The 18,572-nt window shown below is 40.4% G+C and overlaps 1 protein-coding gene across 1 annotated transcript; it reads left to right on the top strand.

The window, feature by feature from the left end:
- The first annotated feature begins 1,799 nt into the window (after positions 1 to 1,799).
- Positions 1,800 to 15,983, top strand: nlrc3 (NLR family, CARD domain containing 3). The gene is made up of 19 exons (XM_076093554.1): positions 1,800 to 2,014; positions 3,280 to 3,447; positions 5,345 to 5,608; positions 5,841 to 7,587; positions 7,676 to 7,762; positions 7,844 to 7,927; positions 8,208 to 8,291; positions 8,396 to 8,479; positions 8,641 to 8,724; positions 9,026 to 9,109; positions 9,276 to 9,359; positions 10,865 to 10,948; positions 11,348 to 11,431; positions 11,889 to 11,972; positions 12,150 to 12,233; positions 12,451 to 12,534; positions 13,561 to 13,644; positions 14,814 to 14,897; positions 14,987 to 15,983. Exons 2-19 carry the CDS (start codon positions 3,324 to 3,326, stop codon positions 15,075 to 15,077), a joined length of 3,405 nt encoding a protein of 1,134 aa, XP_075949669.1. The 5' UTR covers positions 1,800 to 2,014; positions 3,280 to 3,323; the 3' UTR covers positions 15,078 to 15,983.
- Positions 15,984 to 18,572: the final 2,589 nt, after the last annotated feature.

Raw genomic sequence — 18,572 nt, 5'->3', positions numbered from 1 at the left:
GTGTGTGTGATTTGATCAGCTGATTCCTCATCTATTTGAGGGTACACCCATCTATTTGAGTACAGCCATCTCGGCTGCAGCCATAAGTGTAAATACTATGGATGTGTTGTTGGTTATTGTTGAGGGGGGGGAGCAGTTATTGCCAAACTGAAGGGATAACTTATTGTGGAAGTACAGAGATTAGTTGTGTTCAGAGCAAAACGGGAAATATTTTGATAGGTGAAGTTAGATTCATTCCGCTTTTTTGAAAAGATTCAAAAATATATAAAAAGTATGAAAATAATCATAAAATTGCCAATACAAAGTGTCATGAAATAATGTGTAAGCCTTGATATGCTCGATTTTTAATATAGTTGAAGTGCCGCCTACCTTGTAATGATGCCTTTCTCATCCGCTGTCGTGCACAGAATTTGAATTTGTTTGCTTTAATTGTCTTCGTGAGGAAACTTTCCTCCTCAGTTCTAATCTCTCAGTATTGACATGGACATGCACCTCTGTTAAGCAAAATGAACCCAATGAAATCAAATGTATTCTACAGCAACACTGCTGCTTTCATACGAGTTCTGCTACTTTGTAAAAAAGGAAAAACTAGATTTAAAACCAGCAAAGTCATGTGACTCCCCCTCCATTTTATTATGTAATGTTCATACAATGTCTTATAATGTAAACTTCTACATCTGTAGGTTTTGTGTCAAATGGTACATTTCTAAACGAAATGCTTTAATCAAAAAAGCAGAAGTAGGAAATTGCACCACAAGATTACACCATATGTAATATATTGCAAATGTGCTGACTCTTGAATAAGATTTGAGATATGTTCGCACTGAAGAAGCGGTACAATACTGAAGACAATGTGATATACTTCTGCTCAGAGCACTTGTTTATATGCACTGACAACAATCACACCAAGTGGAAAAAGAACGAGATCAGGAGCAGCAAAGTTTAAATCTCAAATCTAACACATCTGCAAGAGAATCCAGAAACTTCTAAATCTTTTTGGGGACTAAAAAGTCTGTGTACATGCAGAACATCTCAAAGAAAACATAGGAAAGAAAAGTTTGTATCATCTGCATCCCCAGGTTGTGATTTCAAAGCGTTCTTCCCGGTGTTTGCCTTCCAGTTTATTTCCCCCCCGTTTTCCTTCCAATGTCATGTAGCAGGTTTGAAATAAAATACTTCTGCAGACGTGCAATTTGTGCAGTTTCACAGTTGTTTGTCCACCTTCTCCTGTGTCCTGCTGTGTCTCGGCTTTCTGTTGGATGTGCTCCCATCAGTTAGTTATCAAATATGTAATTATTATGATCTCCAACCAATCACTTCCTGCTCCTCTCAGATACACTTACAAACTACTTCTGTATTTATTGATGTGTATAATTAGAGCGTGACATTCACCCAGCTATTCTTTGGGCTTTGTGGTACCTATTATGTATTATTTGCTTGAGATGTTTACTTCCTGCCGATAACATATAGAATCCAATATCTGCTCTTTACAGTTTTATAACAAGCAACATTGTTTATCCCCCGTCTGCAGTCGTACTTTCTGCTGCATTTGAAACCTGAAGCTCTTCATCCTTCCCTCCGGCGAGCCTTTCCACCAGTAATCATGTGTCATCTCAGCTCTCATTTGTGGTTCAGCACCAACTGCACAGTTGATTATCTGTCTAAATTTGAGGAAACCAAAAGCATGGTGAAACATTCAGGCCTTGCGTGCTGAACATAAGTATGTTTTTTCTTTCTGTCTTGTCACTGTTCAACCTGCTAACCACAACACAGGAAGGCAGATCAGATAGACAGGAAGGAGCTGCAGCATGAAACAGTATCTCCAGCAACAGTACTGACTTATGATATGACGGCTGCTGTGTATTTGTGACTCTTTTAACTCCGTTGAGCTTTCTCCAATTCACACTTGTCCTACACCTGTTTATGGACGAATGATGGCGTTACTGCATAGAACATCTGTGTGGGCAGCGTTTTACATCCTTTGACACATTCAGACAACTTCAACAAGCCCACGGTGAGTTACCAGAGCTTTGTGTACTGCACAATGAACTGCATATCTTTAACCCTCACAGCTACAGAACGATTGTTACACTGACTCCAGTCATAACTGTTAACTGTCCAGGCCAAAATGGAATTTTGAAATAGAAAAAATAAGATCTTCATGTCTTTTACTCACTTTAAGATTCAATACTGACATGCTGGCACCTCATTGACATGTTTTATTTAATTTTCTAGTATTGCTGGTTTACTTGCATCATGCAAATGATAGCCCCCTGCTACCTGTTTTTCATTGTTGCTGATGATGAGTATTGTTGTAATTATTATTAATGTTTCTGTAGTACGCCTGGCAATTTAAAGCGGTCGCAACACTCGCCCCAACCCATTTCTACAGTAACTGTAGTATGTTATTCAGTTGTAGGTTTTAAATATGTCTGTAAACTTAACAACGGAAGCTGGCACGCTGTGTCGAATACATCTGAGTATTTTAATCGGCTTCCTTTCTGAGAAGTGACGTGATCAGCAGCACACCACACAGGAAGGCGCCATTTGCCATTTCCTGTATTGTCTCAATGAAACCTCAAGCATAATTTGAATTTATGTTTGCAGTACTTTCACTGGATCTTGTGATTTGAATCATAATGATAATAACCCTTTACCTACTTATGTGGCCATTTCATATAAATAGATGCAATGTGCTTTGCAAAAGATACAAAATAAATATGAGGAAAGATACAATAGATGGTCTCAGACCAGTCAACAGCAGTTGTGCTTAGGAGTGCAGAATTAAATGTTTTTTTACATGATCTGATTAGTGCAAATAAATGTATTTGGAGCAACATTTTAATGAGACATGTAGAATAAGTTGTTTTTATTCTACATGTCCGGCTATGATAAATGGTATATTTCTGGCGATAGTTTTTTTTTAAACATATATTTCGGGCCGGCATGTTTTAGGGTTCAGAGGGTTAAGATGCGTCTTGTAAATGAATATATACTTTCAGAGTATATGCAGAATAGCCATCCATTTAGCAAAATAGATCCAAACATTATCAGTAACAGCTTTAGAACAAATTCGTATGTTGCTTTTCGACAGACATACTGAATCAGTATTGCATGACTTAATACACAATACAAGCATTAAGGATAATAGAGAATTATGTTTTTGGAAGGTATTCAGGCCTCGGTTAATTTTCTCATCTCCCTTCATCACAGCATGTCATGCCCAGTTTATGATAGTTTCACATTGTGTATGTAATGTTATTTATTTATATTTTGTAGACACAAACAGGAACGTCTGAGGGCAGAAACTGTCCGACTTTCTGATGGAGAGGAAGGCACATTATGATTCTATCATGGACCGAAGCAAACGCATCACGTGGCAGGACGACTGCTATGTGGATCTTCAGTCTGCATCCTGCTCGGCCTCTTCACAAGCAGAAACAGAGGGTACGCGTTTCCTGGACAGGTTCATCATGTACTGTTAGCTTTGGAGTGGTTCATGTCAGAAGTGTGACAGGTATTTAAAAATATACACATAGACCAGAATACAAATTAAAATGCAACTGAAAAAAACAACGGAAACAGCAACTCTAGAGGGTGGATGATAAAAGAAGGAATGTGTGGTCCTGACAGTAAGATCAGTTATTTTAACGTTATCATCCATTCTGCTGCTCTTATCATAAATATTAAGCGACGGAGGTGAGAGTATATGTTTAACTGTAGAGCAACAGGAGCTGTGATTAATTAAATATGATGGAAGGGATTTGTCCTTCATGGCTGAAGTTTGCATTGAAGTCTTCCAAAAGTTTTTTCCACCAATCGAGCATTTGATGAGTTCACTCTTTCACAGTAAGAGAGGAAGAGACCCTGGTTTCAAGATAGTCATTTATTCTTTCTTATTGAAGACGGGGACTTTGTTTCTGTCATCAGGAGGAGGATGATTATGTTGTGGTGTCGTTGTTTGGTGACACTGAGCCTTGGTGGTGATTTGAAGGCAAATGGGGAAAACTGTGGGAAAAATAAAAAGGACCAGCTTCCTCAGGCAAAAGACAAAAGACAAAAACAGCGAAGGAAGTTCAGATTGGGATATTATAGAATCAGAGGGGCGATATCAACTTTTTCAAAGACAAAATTGGAGTATGTTTTTTTATTAGCTGTTGGCTGACAAGTCTAATTTAGTCTTTGTAGATTTTTTTACGTGTCGACAAATAATTTTGATCGTTCTCAAGAATTTGTAACCACAAAATACCAAAACAAGTGGTATGGTTCTTTTTGGAAACACTAACCAAGCCTTACCTGGACATTTTCGAGTTTGCAAAGAGTGCTTTTTAATTTACCCAGAGAGGATGGGGGTGACTGGCTTTGCTCAATGTTCCAAGGAGATTTTGATGTTGGAATATTGTTGATGGCAGATACTCATGTCTCGGGTTTGTAGAGCTTTTAAATTCAAGACTGAAGTGGGAATGAATAATGTCCAGTGCTTTCTATTCTCTCTAAAATACTTTACTTCTGATATCTTTAAATGCCACCTGGATGTTTTTGAATGCATCATGGAAGACCTCTTGAAACAGAATTATGATGAGTACATTTGTATTGTTTGGTGAAGTTTGGAAAAGCTGTGTGGTGGTGTGATGTGGTCACATTTTTCTTTGGGTAATGCTTCATCATATGTTTCACAAGCACTGATGATAATTGCTGGCCCATGATAATTACTGGAAAAAAAGACTGTGGAAAAATCTTGAGCTCCTGTTACACCGTATGTTAAGTGTTTTGCCTTGAATTGCTGCAATGATTTTCTCCACGAGGCTCCCTACATGCTTGTTAAAGGTCGAATGATGAATAAATGCTGTAGGACATTTGAATGCTGTGGTATGGTAAGACAGGTAAACAAGAGGCTGTATGAGGCTTTACTGAGCTGAGTTCTAACGTTAACATGCTCACGATGACCATGCTTACCCGCTGATATTTACTAGGCTTATGTAATGTAGGCCAACTACATTTTCATTTCACCATTTTAGTTTAGCGTGTTAGCATGCAAAATCAGGAGGATTCATCGGGGATCATGAATATCTGTAACATAAAAATTGCTTCAAATGAAGAGGATGGACCTGACCTTACATACACAATTCATAGGAAAGATTAGGAAAGGAAAAAAGGAATAGACTGTTAAATCAGAAGAAAATGCAAAGTACAACTTAAAAATATATATATACCTTTGAATATTCATGGGTATATGAAGCAGGAGGTGCCAGCTTAAACCCTCAGAGTATCTTTTTTAATTATCACTAGAACATCTCAGTAATCATTTCTTACAGGTTTTATCTGCCGTCTGTTTTTGTTTTAGATCTTGACTGGATCCAAAAGCATCAAGACCAGCTGCAACGCTTCATTACGGCTTCCTTCCTGGAGAGGATGTTAGCCCACCTGAGAAAGGTGGATGTGGTGAGTTCAGCCGAGGAGACCAAGATCAAGGAAGCAGCCCGGCTGCAGGACCAGGTTAACATGCTCACAACTATTGTCGCTGGCAAGGACGCTCAAAGTTCGGATGCTCTGCGGGGCTTCATAGAGAGCTCAGATTCTCAGGTGGCCCAGCTCATCATCAACCACGGTAAGGGGCTTAAATGGAATTTGCTCTCTGTGTGTGTCTTTCTTTTAAAGATCATCATAGCCGGGATAGTGGTCTGATAAATGAATCCCCTTAACAGCTTTTTAGCCTCAAACATGATGAGTCCTGTTTAATGTAATTCCTTGGAAAGCACTTTGCACCCTCTTGGGATAAATACGCCATATGAATAAAATCCATTTCCTTGGCTAATCCGAGCCAATTTCCTTTTCTGCAGATTCCATGGTGAAGGAGCACAAAAAGGTGCTGTTACGACGATATGAGCAGTACAGAGACAGAGATTCAGTCAGCTGCCCCAAGCTGAACATCTCCTCAAGAACTTTGCTTCTGGTCGATGGACTTTCCGACATCCAGCAAAAGGAACATGACTTAATGCAGGTGGGGGCGACTCGAGGCAGGAAAAGAAATCATCTCAGACCCCTGGTGTTGACCAAACTCTTGGAGCCCCTGACACGGGTCAGTTTACCTCCCCGGGTCTCCCTCACAGTCGGGGTGGCTGGTATCGGTAAGACAACATGGGTCCGACATTTCATTAGACAGTGGAGCCAAGGAGCCATCTGCACAGACGTGAGCTTTGTCTTGCCTTTCACTTTTTGTGAGCTGAACTCACTGGAGAAAGTCTCTGCTGAGAGGCTGGTGAAAATGGCTTTTCCTCATTTAACAGATCCCAGTGTGGTCCTGAGCAGCTCCTGCCGCACACTGCTAATACTTGATGGTTTGGACGAATTCCGCTGGACTTTAAATTTCTCCGATGCAGCTCCTTGCAGCGATCCAAAGAAAGAAGTGTCCGTCGATGACCTAGTCACTAACATCATCCGGGGTAATCTGCTCCCTGACGTGGCGGTGTGGGTGACCTGCAGGCCAGGAGTGGCCTCACTCATCCCTGGAGGATTGGTTGACAGGGTGACTGAGATCCCAGGGTTCAGCCCGCAAGACATCCAGCTCTTCCTAAACCACCACTTCTCTGAAAGGGACTTTGCCAGTAAGATATGGGCGCACTTGGAGTCCCATAAGATCCTCATGGTGATGTGCTACATACCATGCATTTGCTGGATTGTAGCTGATACTCTGATGTACATCATGCAGAGTGAAACACAAGAGAGCCTTCCAAGGACTTGTACTGAGCTCTACGCTCACTTTTGTTCCATGAAGGCAGAAGTAGGTGAACCAAGAGGCAGGGAGCCCGTGAAAATTGAGCAGCTTCATGGGAGCAATCGTAAACTGCTGGGGAACCTTGGACGACTGGCGTTTTATGGGCTCCTCAAACACAAGTACACCTTCAGCGAGCAGGACCTCAGGGCCTATGGAATAGATCTCCTGTTAAGTCAGAGCAGTCTTGGTACCGGAGTTCTTGTTCGGGAGGAGTTGGCCATACACACAACATACCGGTTCACTCATTTGACTCTGCAAGAGTTTCTTGCAGCTACTTTTTACCATATCTCCTCCAAGCGGGCCATCTTTGACTTATTCTCAGAGAGCACCATGTCTTGGCCAAAGATTGGTTTCCAGAACCACTTCAGAAGTGCCTTTCAGCACTCGCAACAAGCTGAAGACGGTCACTTGGACGTGTTTGTGCGCTTCCTGACGGGCCTGCTGTGCCCAGTGGCCCTGAAACCTCTCGCTGGGCTTCTTGCCCTCGGAAAAGATGATGGAAATCAGAAGGCGTGGGCAGCAGGGTTCTTACAAGGCCTCTTGGTCAGTGGGGGTGCGGTGGTGTCCCTGCGTGCAGTCAACCTGGCTTATTGTTTACACGAGCTGCAACACACAGAGCTGTTGCGGAGTGTAGAGGAAGATCTACAGCTCGGTAGCCTAGCAGGGAAGCTAACACGGGCTCACTGTGTTGTGCTGGGCTACCTTCTGCATGTGTCTCCAGAGTGCAGCGAACAGACCAACCTAACAGGCTCTCTGAACTACGCAACAGTGAAATGTTTGCTCCCACAGCTGCTGTACTGCAGCTATCTCAGGTCAGCTCCCCGAAACACCAACCTCCCTGTAAATTAAAACTCAGACGAAAGATTGAGGTGTGAAACTTCTCCCTTATTTACTCCACAGGTTGGAGAATAATCACTTCAAAGATGATGTCATGGAGTTGCTAGGAAGCCTCCTGAGCGCCAAAGACTGCCATATCCAGAAGATGAGGTGAGATCACGCTCAATAATGAGCACGTGGTTGTACATTGTGTGTACATGTGATGGTGACCTCTTTTATTTACTCCCTCAGTTTGGCAGAGAATGCCATCAGTAACAAAGGTGCCAAAGCCCTGAGTCGAGCCCTTTTGGTGAACCGGACGCTAACGTCTCTCAAGTGAGATGCCTTTGACTGATTACAACTGAACTAAGTGAACGGCCGTAACCTTTTGAATGCATAAGAGGAAACTGGTGTGCTTCTCTTGCACATTTCTTCAGATAACAATTCTGTCTCATTTACTGCAGCTTTAAAGATATAAGTCACACTGTGCTTATCTGAAAGTCCCTGAAATATATTTAAATGTCTTCACAAATATACATTGCTGCATAGTATTTCTATTATGATTCTGTATATCATCTAACCAGCTATTTATTTATAATCATATATAATAATTTAGTCTCCGGAACAACAGCATCGGCTCTAAAGGTACAAAGTTCCTGGCAGAGGCTCTGAAAATGAACCAAGTCCTGGTATCGATCAAGTGAGTACATTTGGTTGATTTTAGTGCATACAAACAATTATCCTACAAGATGTCAGTGTAACACTTTAATTTGGCCTAATGGCTCAATTCCCACCAATCATCAGCTTCCAGAACAATGCAATTGAGGAGGAAGGTGCTCAGGCCCTTGCAGAAGTGCTGCACTGCAACCGCAAACTGGTGTGTCTGAAGTGAGTAATGTCGGCCTTTCCCTTGTGTTTTTTGCATTATCCTTTGTGTTTATAGTGTGTGTGTGTGTGTGTGTGTGTGTGTGTGTGTGTGTGTGTGTGTGTGTGTGTGTGTGTGTGTGAAGAGTATTTAGTTAATTTTTCTTATGCATGTAATGATTCAGCATTCGGAAGAACACAATTGGAGCGGGAGGAGCCAAAAGGATTGCAGAGGCACTGAAGACGAACCGGACTCTCACAAAGCTGATGTAATCTTCAATCGATATATTCACTGTGCTGATTTTGATCATTTCATATAATGTGCACTTATGCAAACATGTTGTTACATTTAGATTAGAATTTCCTATGTTCTTTAAACCTTTGTTGTGGATTTATGTTTACATATACAGTAGCTCACTAATAGACTATCTTGGGGCTTAAGGCTTCATGCTAAGATAGCATAAATAATACTGTATTACAGATCCAGTGATTGGGTCACATACTGATCGTGAAGATTGATGATTTAACCTTTTCGTAATGTGTCCAGTCTATTTCTGTTCTCGCCTGCAGTCTTTGCAGTAACCAGCTTGGGGACAGAGGGACAATCGCTCTGGCAGAGGCTTTGACAGTCAACCACACTCTGCTCTCACTCCAGTCAGTACTTTGTGCACAGGAGTGCATTGTAGCATCATCCCTCACTTAGTATTCAAAAGTCTACTGCTAATGCATTTTAACATTGTGGGTCGTTCCACTTTTACTGTGCATAAATGACACCGTTTGTCTTGCGAGTGATTCATGAGTTGAACCTTTCTCTTGGCAGACTTCAGAGTAACTCAATCAGCAACAGGGGGATGACAGCCTTAACCAAAGCACTCAGGCTAAACCGTGGCCTTGTCTCCTTGAAGTAAGTATATACCTTCGGCTAAGAAACCTCTGATCAGTTTAAGCAAAGTGCCATCTGACATTTTCTTTGGGAACTGTGTTCTTCACTTTCTTACTGAGAGTCAGATTAGAGTATTTATAACACTCTCACATCTGTCCGGTAAGCATATTTGTTTTTCGTAGGATGGCACGGTAAGCCAATCAGAAGCAGAGTACGGCGGATCAGAGGCCATGCAATGGTGATTGCTCATGCAATCACCATCTGAGGAAAAACTCATTTGTGCCCGGTAAATAGAGGATTGACGTGACATCCGGTCTTAACTACGCTCCACTAGTTTAATTTAAGGCTCATGCCCAATGTCCACACATACGGACTCACAGAGTTTGGGGCGCGTTTCCGCAAAGTCTGTGAGGGTGTAGCGTAAAGTGCATGAGGGCTCTCTGGCAGCTGTTTTGAGCCCTTTACGTGCACTTTCCATAAGCCTGCATTTCTACAGATTTTGCCAGAGGGGATTAGCTACAATTCATAGCATTATTACGTTAAACACAGGGTTACCAAAATAAAAAAAGTTAACAAAGAGGACGGCACATGTGTTCAGTCTGGCATAATGAATTAACAATAAGAATTTAAGACTTAAGGTTGTACAAAACAAAACATGAAATGCAAGCAGAGGCTATATTACACACCTGTTTTTTCAACAGTCATTTCTTTTCATTTTGCTTACTGAAGCTGCAGAGTAAACAGATTATTTGACTATTACCTCTCATCTCGTAGACTCAGCCTGGAAGACATTCAAATCAGGCAGAACAAAAATTTAATTAGAACCCGCAATTATAAATAACATGTTCTGGTGACATCAAGGTGACGTGAAATGTGAACGGCAAAGTGCTGTCCATTCGTATTTAAACCATTACTTGCAGCTTCTGTCAATCAGCAATATAACCGGCAACGCCAGTTTAAGTCCCTGAGGGTTAAGGCTTAAGGCTATAGGGGGGACATTGGCATTGGGCTTAACTCTCGTCATTTGTGGAGCTAGTGACTTAACCCGCAATGATCTAGGGCTCATGGGAAATGGTGTTTAAAAGCTGCTAAAAATAAACAAAATAATATTATAAACAACAATGCTAGATTTGTTATTATTATCATCCTTATCTTGTAGTTTTACGCGTTACTATAGATGTCTCCGAGGTTTTCTTACCATTGTAACAGAACCCTGAAGTTGTGGTTTCACATCAGCTCCCTATCCAGCGACACGTTAGCTTAGCTTTAGAGCTTTAGAGGTGCTGGTAGGGGGATTTTGACACCGCTGGGCAAAGCTAGGCCAGCTGTTTTACCCTGTTTCCAGTATTTATGCAATGCTAAGCTATAAGCTAAGCAGCCGCTGGCTGTGGCTTCATATTTAATGTACCGACATTTGAGTGGCATCAATCCTTTTTCATCCTCAACCTAACTCTCAAAAAAAAGCAAATAGTGAGATTGTTGGGAAAACTTTTCACTTATTTTCCTTTTATGTACGTTTCTCTCAGTTTAAGGGAGAACTCCATCGGGGTGGAGGGAGCAAAGAACATGGCTCATGCCCTCCATCAGAACAACTCTCTACAGGACCTCGAGTAAGTCACACCTCATTAAAAGCATTGTGTAGAGAAATTCCCCACAGAGGCATAGAAATATCCAACTGTTCAAAAAATGTCATTCCCCCATACTGTGAGATGTCACTTTGGGCTATTGTATGACGGGAAGCTGGAAAATCCAGTGAGATCACTGAACGAACACTGTGGTTATTTGCAGATATTCACAACTGAACATCAAGGCATTAATCATTTATATTATCGCGAAGTTAGTAATGTTGTCTGCTTGAAAATGTTGCGAAAGCAGTGACAGACTTTGAATCACACCTAATTTTGACACTACTGTAACACCTAACTTGTTTTGGTGAGGATTCCGCGGTTGTTTTTCTACAGTGTTTTGATTTGTGTGTGTGTGTGTGTGTGTGTGTATTTGCATCTCAGTCTCACAGCCAACCTGTTGCATGATGAAGGGGTTCAAGCTATAGCTGGCGCAATCAAGGTTAATCGCGGCCTCACCTCTCTGCAGTAAGTGAATACAAATGCAACAAGCACGCATATAGACGCACAGCTTAGCCTGCAAGTATAGTTCAAGCATCACCAGCTTCGCTCGCTTTGAATATATTCCTGAGCAACATGATGATGGCACAAGCGTAGACCAAATGAGCCACCAGCATCAAAATAACCTTGATTCAAGATTCCCTAAACGTCTCAATGCAGACAAGTTAAGTTGGGAACGTATACGACATTTTTAATTGTTTCAGCAACATTTGAAAGAAAACACAATATCAGAATACATAACAGTAGGAATCACTATTTATTGCTCTGCAAAAGAACTGTTAAGCTTGATTAGAAGTTCCCTAAATGATTATAACCAGTACATCGTAAGCACACGATCACAGCACACAATTCTTCTGTGACACATAAGAAAATACAGAATTTGCCTCACGGTTAACCTTGTGTACCTCTCTTTCTCTTTTTGCAGTCTTCAGTGGAATTTCATCAAGTCGTCTGCCACCAAAGCTCTGGCCCATGCGCTCCTCTCCAATGCCACAATGCAGCTCTTGGAGTACGGCCACCAGTTTAGACCTCAGCATCATTACCCCATGATTTCCAATCAGCTCTTTTCCACACACTCTTTTTCCTCTGTGATTAAATGTATCTCCCCTGTGGTGACATTCTCTCTGAACATATGATTAGATTACAGTTGTCTCCCTCTGTGTTTGTGTCTCCATCTTTTCTGCAGTCTACAGGAGAATGCTATCGGAAATGAAGGCGTCATTTTTCTTGCCGAAGCCTTGAAAACCAACGCGTCGCTGCATACATTATGGTTGGCATTACAGCTGTGTACAATGGTTGATCAATATTTAGATCTTTAAGTTCAAATGAATGACAGAAGACAGACGTTTTTAAACGCACACATATATAGCTATAAAGTTCAATTTAAAGAAGTTGCGATTGACCAAAATCGTTTGACACGTTTGACAATTTGTTGTTTTTCTATTACTTTCCCATGTGTTCACTTTTTTCGCTTGCTGTCTCTTTAGTCTCCAGGGAGTCTCTGCGAGCACAAGTGGCGCAATTGCAATGGCAGAGGCTCTGATGACCAACCAAACCCTGCAAACTTTAGAGTGAGTCCAAGCTCTTTTTTGTGTCAAACTGTTTGTTTGTTATTTGACATTCAGCCACATAAGCAGCTCATTTAAAACCAACAGAGCGCAATCTTGCTTCTCAGTAATATTTCTGTTTTTCTCTTCCTGTCAGTTATCGATTCTCAGTGAATGTTTTGATTGAGTGCCAATCAATTAACCAGAACCAACCAATGTTTTTAATCCTTTACATTCTGTTCTTTCATTTGATTTCCCATTCATTCAATTAGGGCTAGACAATATTTACTTTGTGTCTATATGAATTTGTCAATTGTTTTTTAATCCTCTATTGGTATATTGGATCACTGTAGGCAGTGGGACATGTTGTATGATTATATTGAATTGTTGATTTATGAATCAGTCTGATAAAGTACATTGACTTATCAGATTTTTAATGTTCTGGATGAACCAGAATAGACATTGTCTGGGTAATCTATCCACAACAAGAGTGTTCTACGCTTTTAATCATAGTCCGTCTCGGGACAAAGTGTTTTCTCATATAGATGGTTTCTTTCATGGTTTCTTTCTGTCTTTATAAAAGGACAACAAAGAAGAACAGGTTAAGATAGAAAATTAGTATCAGAAAGTATAACATTTAAGGTTTTCAAAAAGAAAATCACACATTGTGAACCGAAGGCTGCAGAACAACAAAAGCCAGAATGAGCATTGGGAATTAAGCTCTTTGTGAACCTCTCAAATTATGCAACAAACACAAGGCAGCTCATTGTGAAGCTGTCAATTTCCCTGGCTTGGTAAAGAACAATTTTTTTTAAATTGCAGACTGTGTTGAAACAACACTCAAAAGTATTGTCATAAACTGAGAGAAGGATAAGATCTGGTTCAATAAAAATCCTCCTCAGTATTTAGTATTTAACTTCTGTCTCTTATCTTTACAACTTTACGACCTTTATAATTGATGCTGCCAGTGTTACAACCCACTCTTTCATCATTTATGTACCACAACTATTGTTGTGTTACCTAATGATAGCACATGTCCCATTGTTTCAGTCTACGTGGGAACACTGTGGGGATGGAGGGGGCGAAGGCTCTGGCTAACGCACTGAAAAGCAACCGAAGCCTCAAGTCACTGAAGTAAGTCCTGACCGGAGTTTGTCCTGATTCATGTGAACCAAAAAGACCAGAGTTTGATTTACAGTAGCCTATAACTACAAACATGAGCTTTTATGATTGGAATAGTGACCGGAGCAAATAATGGAAGAGCTGATTTATTCAGCAATATCATTAAAAGAAAGACCAGAACAAAAACAAATGCACAAAAAAAAAAAAAAACACAAATAACACCAGTCATCATACAGCTCTTCCTCTCAGCCCTTTTTTGGCGTTGTTAGACTGGACCCACTGTCTTCTCTTTCCTACTCAAAGAAAAAAACATATTAAAGAAAATGACCTGATAGTCAAGGGTTGGCGAGCAGAAATTGTCAACATCAAGGACACAACAGGCTGATATCGAGAGGCTAGCAGCTGGATGAAAAGGGAACGATGGTCTGCTGAGGCTGAGTGGCTGTGCAATAACAAATATTTTCATCATAAACATCCTGCTAATCTTTGTCATGGCTAATGTCATGTCACCAACATGGTTAAATGTGGCTGGTTTTGTATAAATTACATAAAACATTAATATTGTATCCTGCTGCCAACATCAAAGGCAGTATTATTACAACATGAAAATACATGCTCTTAATAATGTCTATGCATCACAATAGTTTATGCATTTTGATATCTAGGTTCATCAAGGGTATATACCATCCGCTCGCTCTCCAGGAGATGGGGGAGATGGTCATGTCCCCAAGCAGACAAGCTCATTAGCAATGGAGTTGCCATCGGGGGCAGGAAGCTGAGAACTGTGGGAGGCACAAGAGGGAGCACCGATGGTTTTACAATAAACATAAACAAATATCCATAAATAAAATCAACTACTATGTTAAAAAAAGTTAGTTACCTTGGTTCTTGGTTTATACTTCTGGTCAGTCGGTGCAGCTGTGTTTTGGGGAAACAGAGGTGATCTTCAGTTGGGAATCATGCACAGTCTGGGACTGAAATGCTGCCACATGGTTACACAAAGCTGCTGTGTCCCTAATCCCTAAACACAACACGGTGAAAATACACAAATCTGTTACAACACATGCTGTACTTGCTGCAAGTGTTGTAACTAAATCCAGCATTTTGAATTTGAAAATAAAATCTTCATACTGAATATTTGATGAAAGAAAATGTCTGTTTGTCTTTGTGTGCATCATCAGTCTTCAGGAGAACTCTCTGGGTATGGACGGAGCCATATTCATTGCAACAGCCTTGAAGGGAAACCACCAATTGACGTACATCAAGTGAGTTTTCTTTGTCTGCGTTTGTGTCATTTCAGGGACGATTACATGCTGTCATTTTGATTCCATTAAAAACTGCATTTGTTCTGCAGTTTGCAGGGGAATGGCATTGGAGAATCAGGAGCAAAGGTCATATCTGATGCTATAAGAGCCAGCGCTCCGAGCTGCGTGGTGGACATCTGATCAAGGAACACAGACTCTACTGAGGAACGTCGCACATGTAACATAGAAATAACAGTATATTGTTATCAGAAGTAGGCGTATGTAATTTAGTTAAAGCTATATGTTGGTGCTGAATATCACTCTGTAACTGTTTCACTGTATTTTAAGAGATAGATATTCACATATTTATTATGATATTATTATTGAGGGAGCAGTTGCCATAAGGGATGAAGACTTGAGAAGGGTAAAGATATGTTGAGTGGCAGCATATTTCTGTATATAGAAAACACACAACATCCACACATCCCTTTCAAAGTGGAGCAGCAGCCCTGTTATATCCAAATCAAATGTCAATGTGTACATTTGCACAATGAATCTGGTGTATAGCAATAAAATGGACACTGACATTTACACAGTAGTTGTAATCCACTTTTCATTTTAACAAGGGCAAAGATCTGTCAAAAATATTCCTTGACATCCTGCTTTAGTGACACTATAAGATTCATGATGAAATACTCACGAACACATTACTTCATGACTGGACAAAGTAACAAATGCATGAACTCATTTTTGCTGCATTGTTTTAAGACAGGATGTGCCTGATTTTTGCAATGTTATCTTTGAAATTTGTTTTACGTTGGAGGTAAAGGACTTATCCTGATCAATAATGTTAATAAGCTTTATGTATACTGTACTTTCCGAAACACAGTTACAAAGTGCTTTACAAAATGTAGCGAGACCAGGGGTAAAAAGCGTTTTGGCAATGACTTTGATATTCAATCACTTTTTAATTTGCAGGATGGTTTAGATCTCTCAGCTGAGTGCTCCCTGCTGCTGCTGCAAATCTTCTGTAACCCATTTGCCCTTCATCTTATAGTAACAATAGCTTCTGACCTCATGGATCAAATGAATGTCTTTACAAAATGTCATGAGAATCCATCCAATCATTCTGTTGACATATAACAGCACAAATATAAAAAACACACACACACACACACACACTTGCTCACCCAATCCTATCCTGCTGGGATTCATATGTTCAGAGACTTGATGTGTGAACAATGCGCATGCACAAAAATACACAAAATCCCACACATGTCGTAATTTTCTCTGATTAAAACAGACAGAGGTACACATGTACAGACAGATGATTAGAGGCACGTGTACAACCATTCACGGCTGTGGGAGTGGAAATAGGGATTGTGTACATGCACACATTCATATTGATTTACATTTAGAAATCACGCGTACTGCTTAATGCTATACTGCAGTGTACGTATACATATTTCAGCGTTTTTTCATCAAGCCCCAGGGGTTGCATTTTGCTCCCACTAAAATCCTGTGAAATATTTTTCCAGCATTCAAGACAAAGAGCTAGTTTGTCTTATGTTAGATTTGTCATTTTGCATTCTCACTGTATTGCAGTTGCGGAGTCATCATTGGATGCATACAAAATCCTAAGATTGTTCTCGGCCTGCACATCTTACTCCACAAAATACCAAATAGATCGAACATTTTAATGAATTCTTTGTGATTAGAGACACTCGAGCATCATTATGTCCAGTCATAATCATCATGAGTCACTACGTTTATTATCCTATTCATCATATGGACATCATTTTATGTTTGCAAATCTGACCACAAGCCAACTTCACAGACATTTTAGACGATAACAAACAGGGAGTGAGAGAAAGGGTAATTCCATTACTTTCAATTATGTCTGTAGTGCGTGAAGTAGACAGAGTGTCAGAGAAAATTGCTCTCTACATGTATGTACAGTGTTATGAATGTATATATGTCAGATAGTGTGAATGTTTGCACATTCTCTGAGAGTTTCAATTGAACTGAGGGGTTTAAGAGGCCTGAACATGAGCCTAACCTGTAGGGTGACAGTTTGAGTGGGTGTGATAATTACTATCTATGGATGTGAAATGTCTGTAGCTGTCAGAACATTAAGGAGGCCATATAGCAGCAATGACCAGAGTCTAAATATAGTGTTTTGTCTCAGAAGCCAATGTGGGCTGACCTGGGCGCACTGTGAGTACGACACGAAAAAACACAGTAATCAATCATATCTATTCAGCCTGCTCTTTAAATGAAACTGTCCAATAAATTGAAAAACACTCACACAACACAGAACACATGCCTGAGATAGTTACAAATAGACTTGTAATGCTGCTGATGAGGATAATTATATGTTTCTTTGCTCCTGGTTTTATTGGCAGTTGAAGAGATAACATGTGCCCTCAAACAGCTGAATGTCCTTTTACAGGAGCTACTCCAAATAAAGAATCTGAGTGATGTATTTACATCATATTTTTAGAGATTAGAATTCCAATATTTTCTGACTTTTTACTTCTTCTCTCCATCAAGTCACACAATTACTTTGTTTTGACAATTATTTGGGGGCATTTTATACTAGATGGTCATAGTAGAGAGATGACTGGAAACAAGAAAGAGAGAGATGCAAAAAAAGGATTCAAACCGGGGACATCAAGATATAAATCAAAACAAAATGTGACGAGATCTGTTTGACCCTCTCCAGCTGGCAAGGAAGACCATGCATGTGTTCGCTTCCTGCTATTGCAGAGTTCAAAACAGCTCTATCCCTCTCCATTTAAGGGCTAGTATACATGACACACAAGTTTGCATACAGTAGCTGTGATATGAAACCTGCAGTAACATATTTTTTTGGCCACCCGAGTAAAAACTAAACCTAAAAGCCAAACCTTGATATGCTCGTGGATTCAGACCTAAATCACAACAAAGTCAGTTCTTAAAAAAAAAATCATCAAGAATATGAGAAGTAACTGTAATGTGATCTTCTCAGGTCTTTGTGTAAAAGCTCTACAACAGCTGCAGCTCATTCGGAGCGCTGCTGGTTGAGTCCATAGAAAACTAAGCACTCCAGTTTTCAATGCTCAATGTTATGTCTCATTGGCGAAACATGTAATTCCCCTTTGCACTTAATTCAGTTTATTTGTGCTACCATGAGACATGCGGCCCTGAAAAGCGTTAGTGTTGATACTTATGGAGTGAAAGAGATAACATGATTTGTATTTAGTCTTTCTGTTACCGATCCACATATGAATTTAGAGAGGTGATAGAGAAAATGGCTTTCCCACTACCGAAAAATGCCTATTCTGTTGCTGTCAAGCATCAATTCTGGCTCAGATTAGGCCAATTTGCTCTCAGGCCTCTTTTCATTCATCCACAATTTGTTTCCCCACTAGCCTCCAGACTGGCCTCCTCGTGTTGTGTCTGATGGACCGAGTCTGAGGCAGCATCAGACCCATGTCCCTGGATCCCTATACATAAACTTCAACAATGAAAAACTTGTTTCTCCTTTACAATTCAAAAAGATAATAAATTAAGTTCAACTGAACTCAGACTGCACCTCAACAAAAACAGACTGCAGGATGAAAGATTCTAATGAAAACCTGATGGAGATATAAATACCAAAGCACTCACAGATAGGTTGTGCTCAGGCCCTCCTCAGACTCACATCATCCTCTT

The sequence above is a fragment of the Anarhichas minor genome, unplaced genomic scaffold (genome assembly GCF_050575085.1).
Source record: "Anarhichas minor isolate MPS153535 unplaced genomic scaffold, ASM5057508v1 ptg000017l, whole genome shotgun sequence".
NCBI lineage: Eukaryota > Metazoa > Chordata > Actinopteri > Perciformes > Anarhichadidae > Anarhichas > Anarhichas minor.
Note: the sequence above shows the minus strand (reverse complement) of the source record. Positions and strands in the feature narration are given on the sequence as shown.

Excerpts from the sequence above, each read along its gene's own strand:
- nlrc3 (XM_076093554.1), top strand. The coding sequence starts at position 3,324 with ATGGAGAGGAAGGCACATTATGATTCTATCATGGACCGAAGCAAACGC. Across the intron at positions 11,432-11,888 it reads CGCGGCCTCACCTCTCTGCA|TCTTCAGTGGAATTTCATCA; the intron begins GTAAGTGAATAC and ends CTCTTTTTGCAG. Across the intron at positions 12,535-13,560 it reads CAAACCCTGCAAACTTTAGA|TCTACGTGGGAACACTGTGG; the intron begins GTGAGTCCAAGC and ends CCATTGTTTCAG.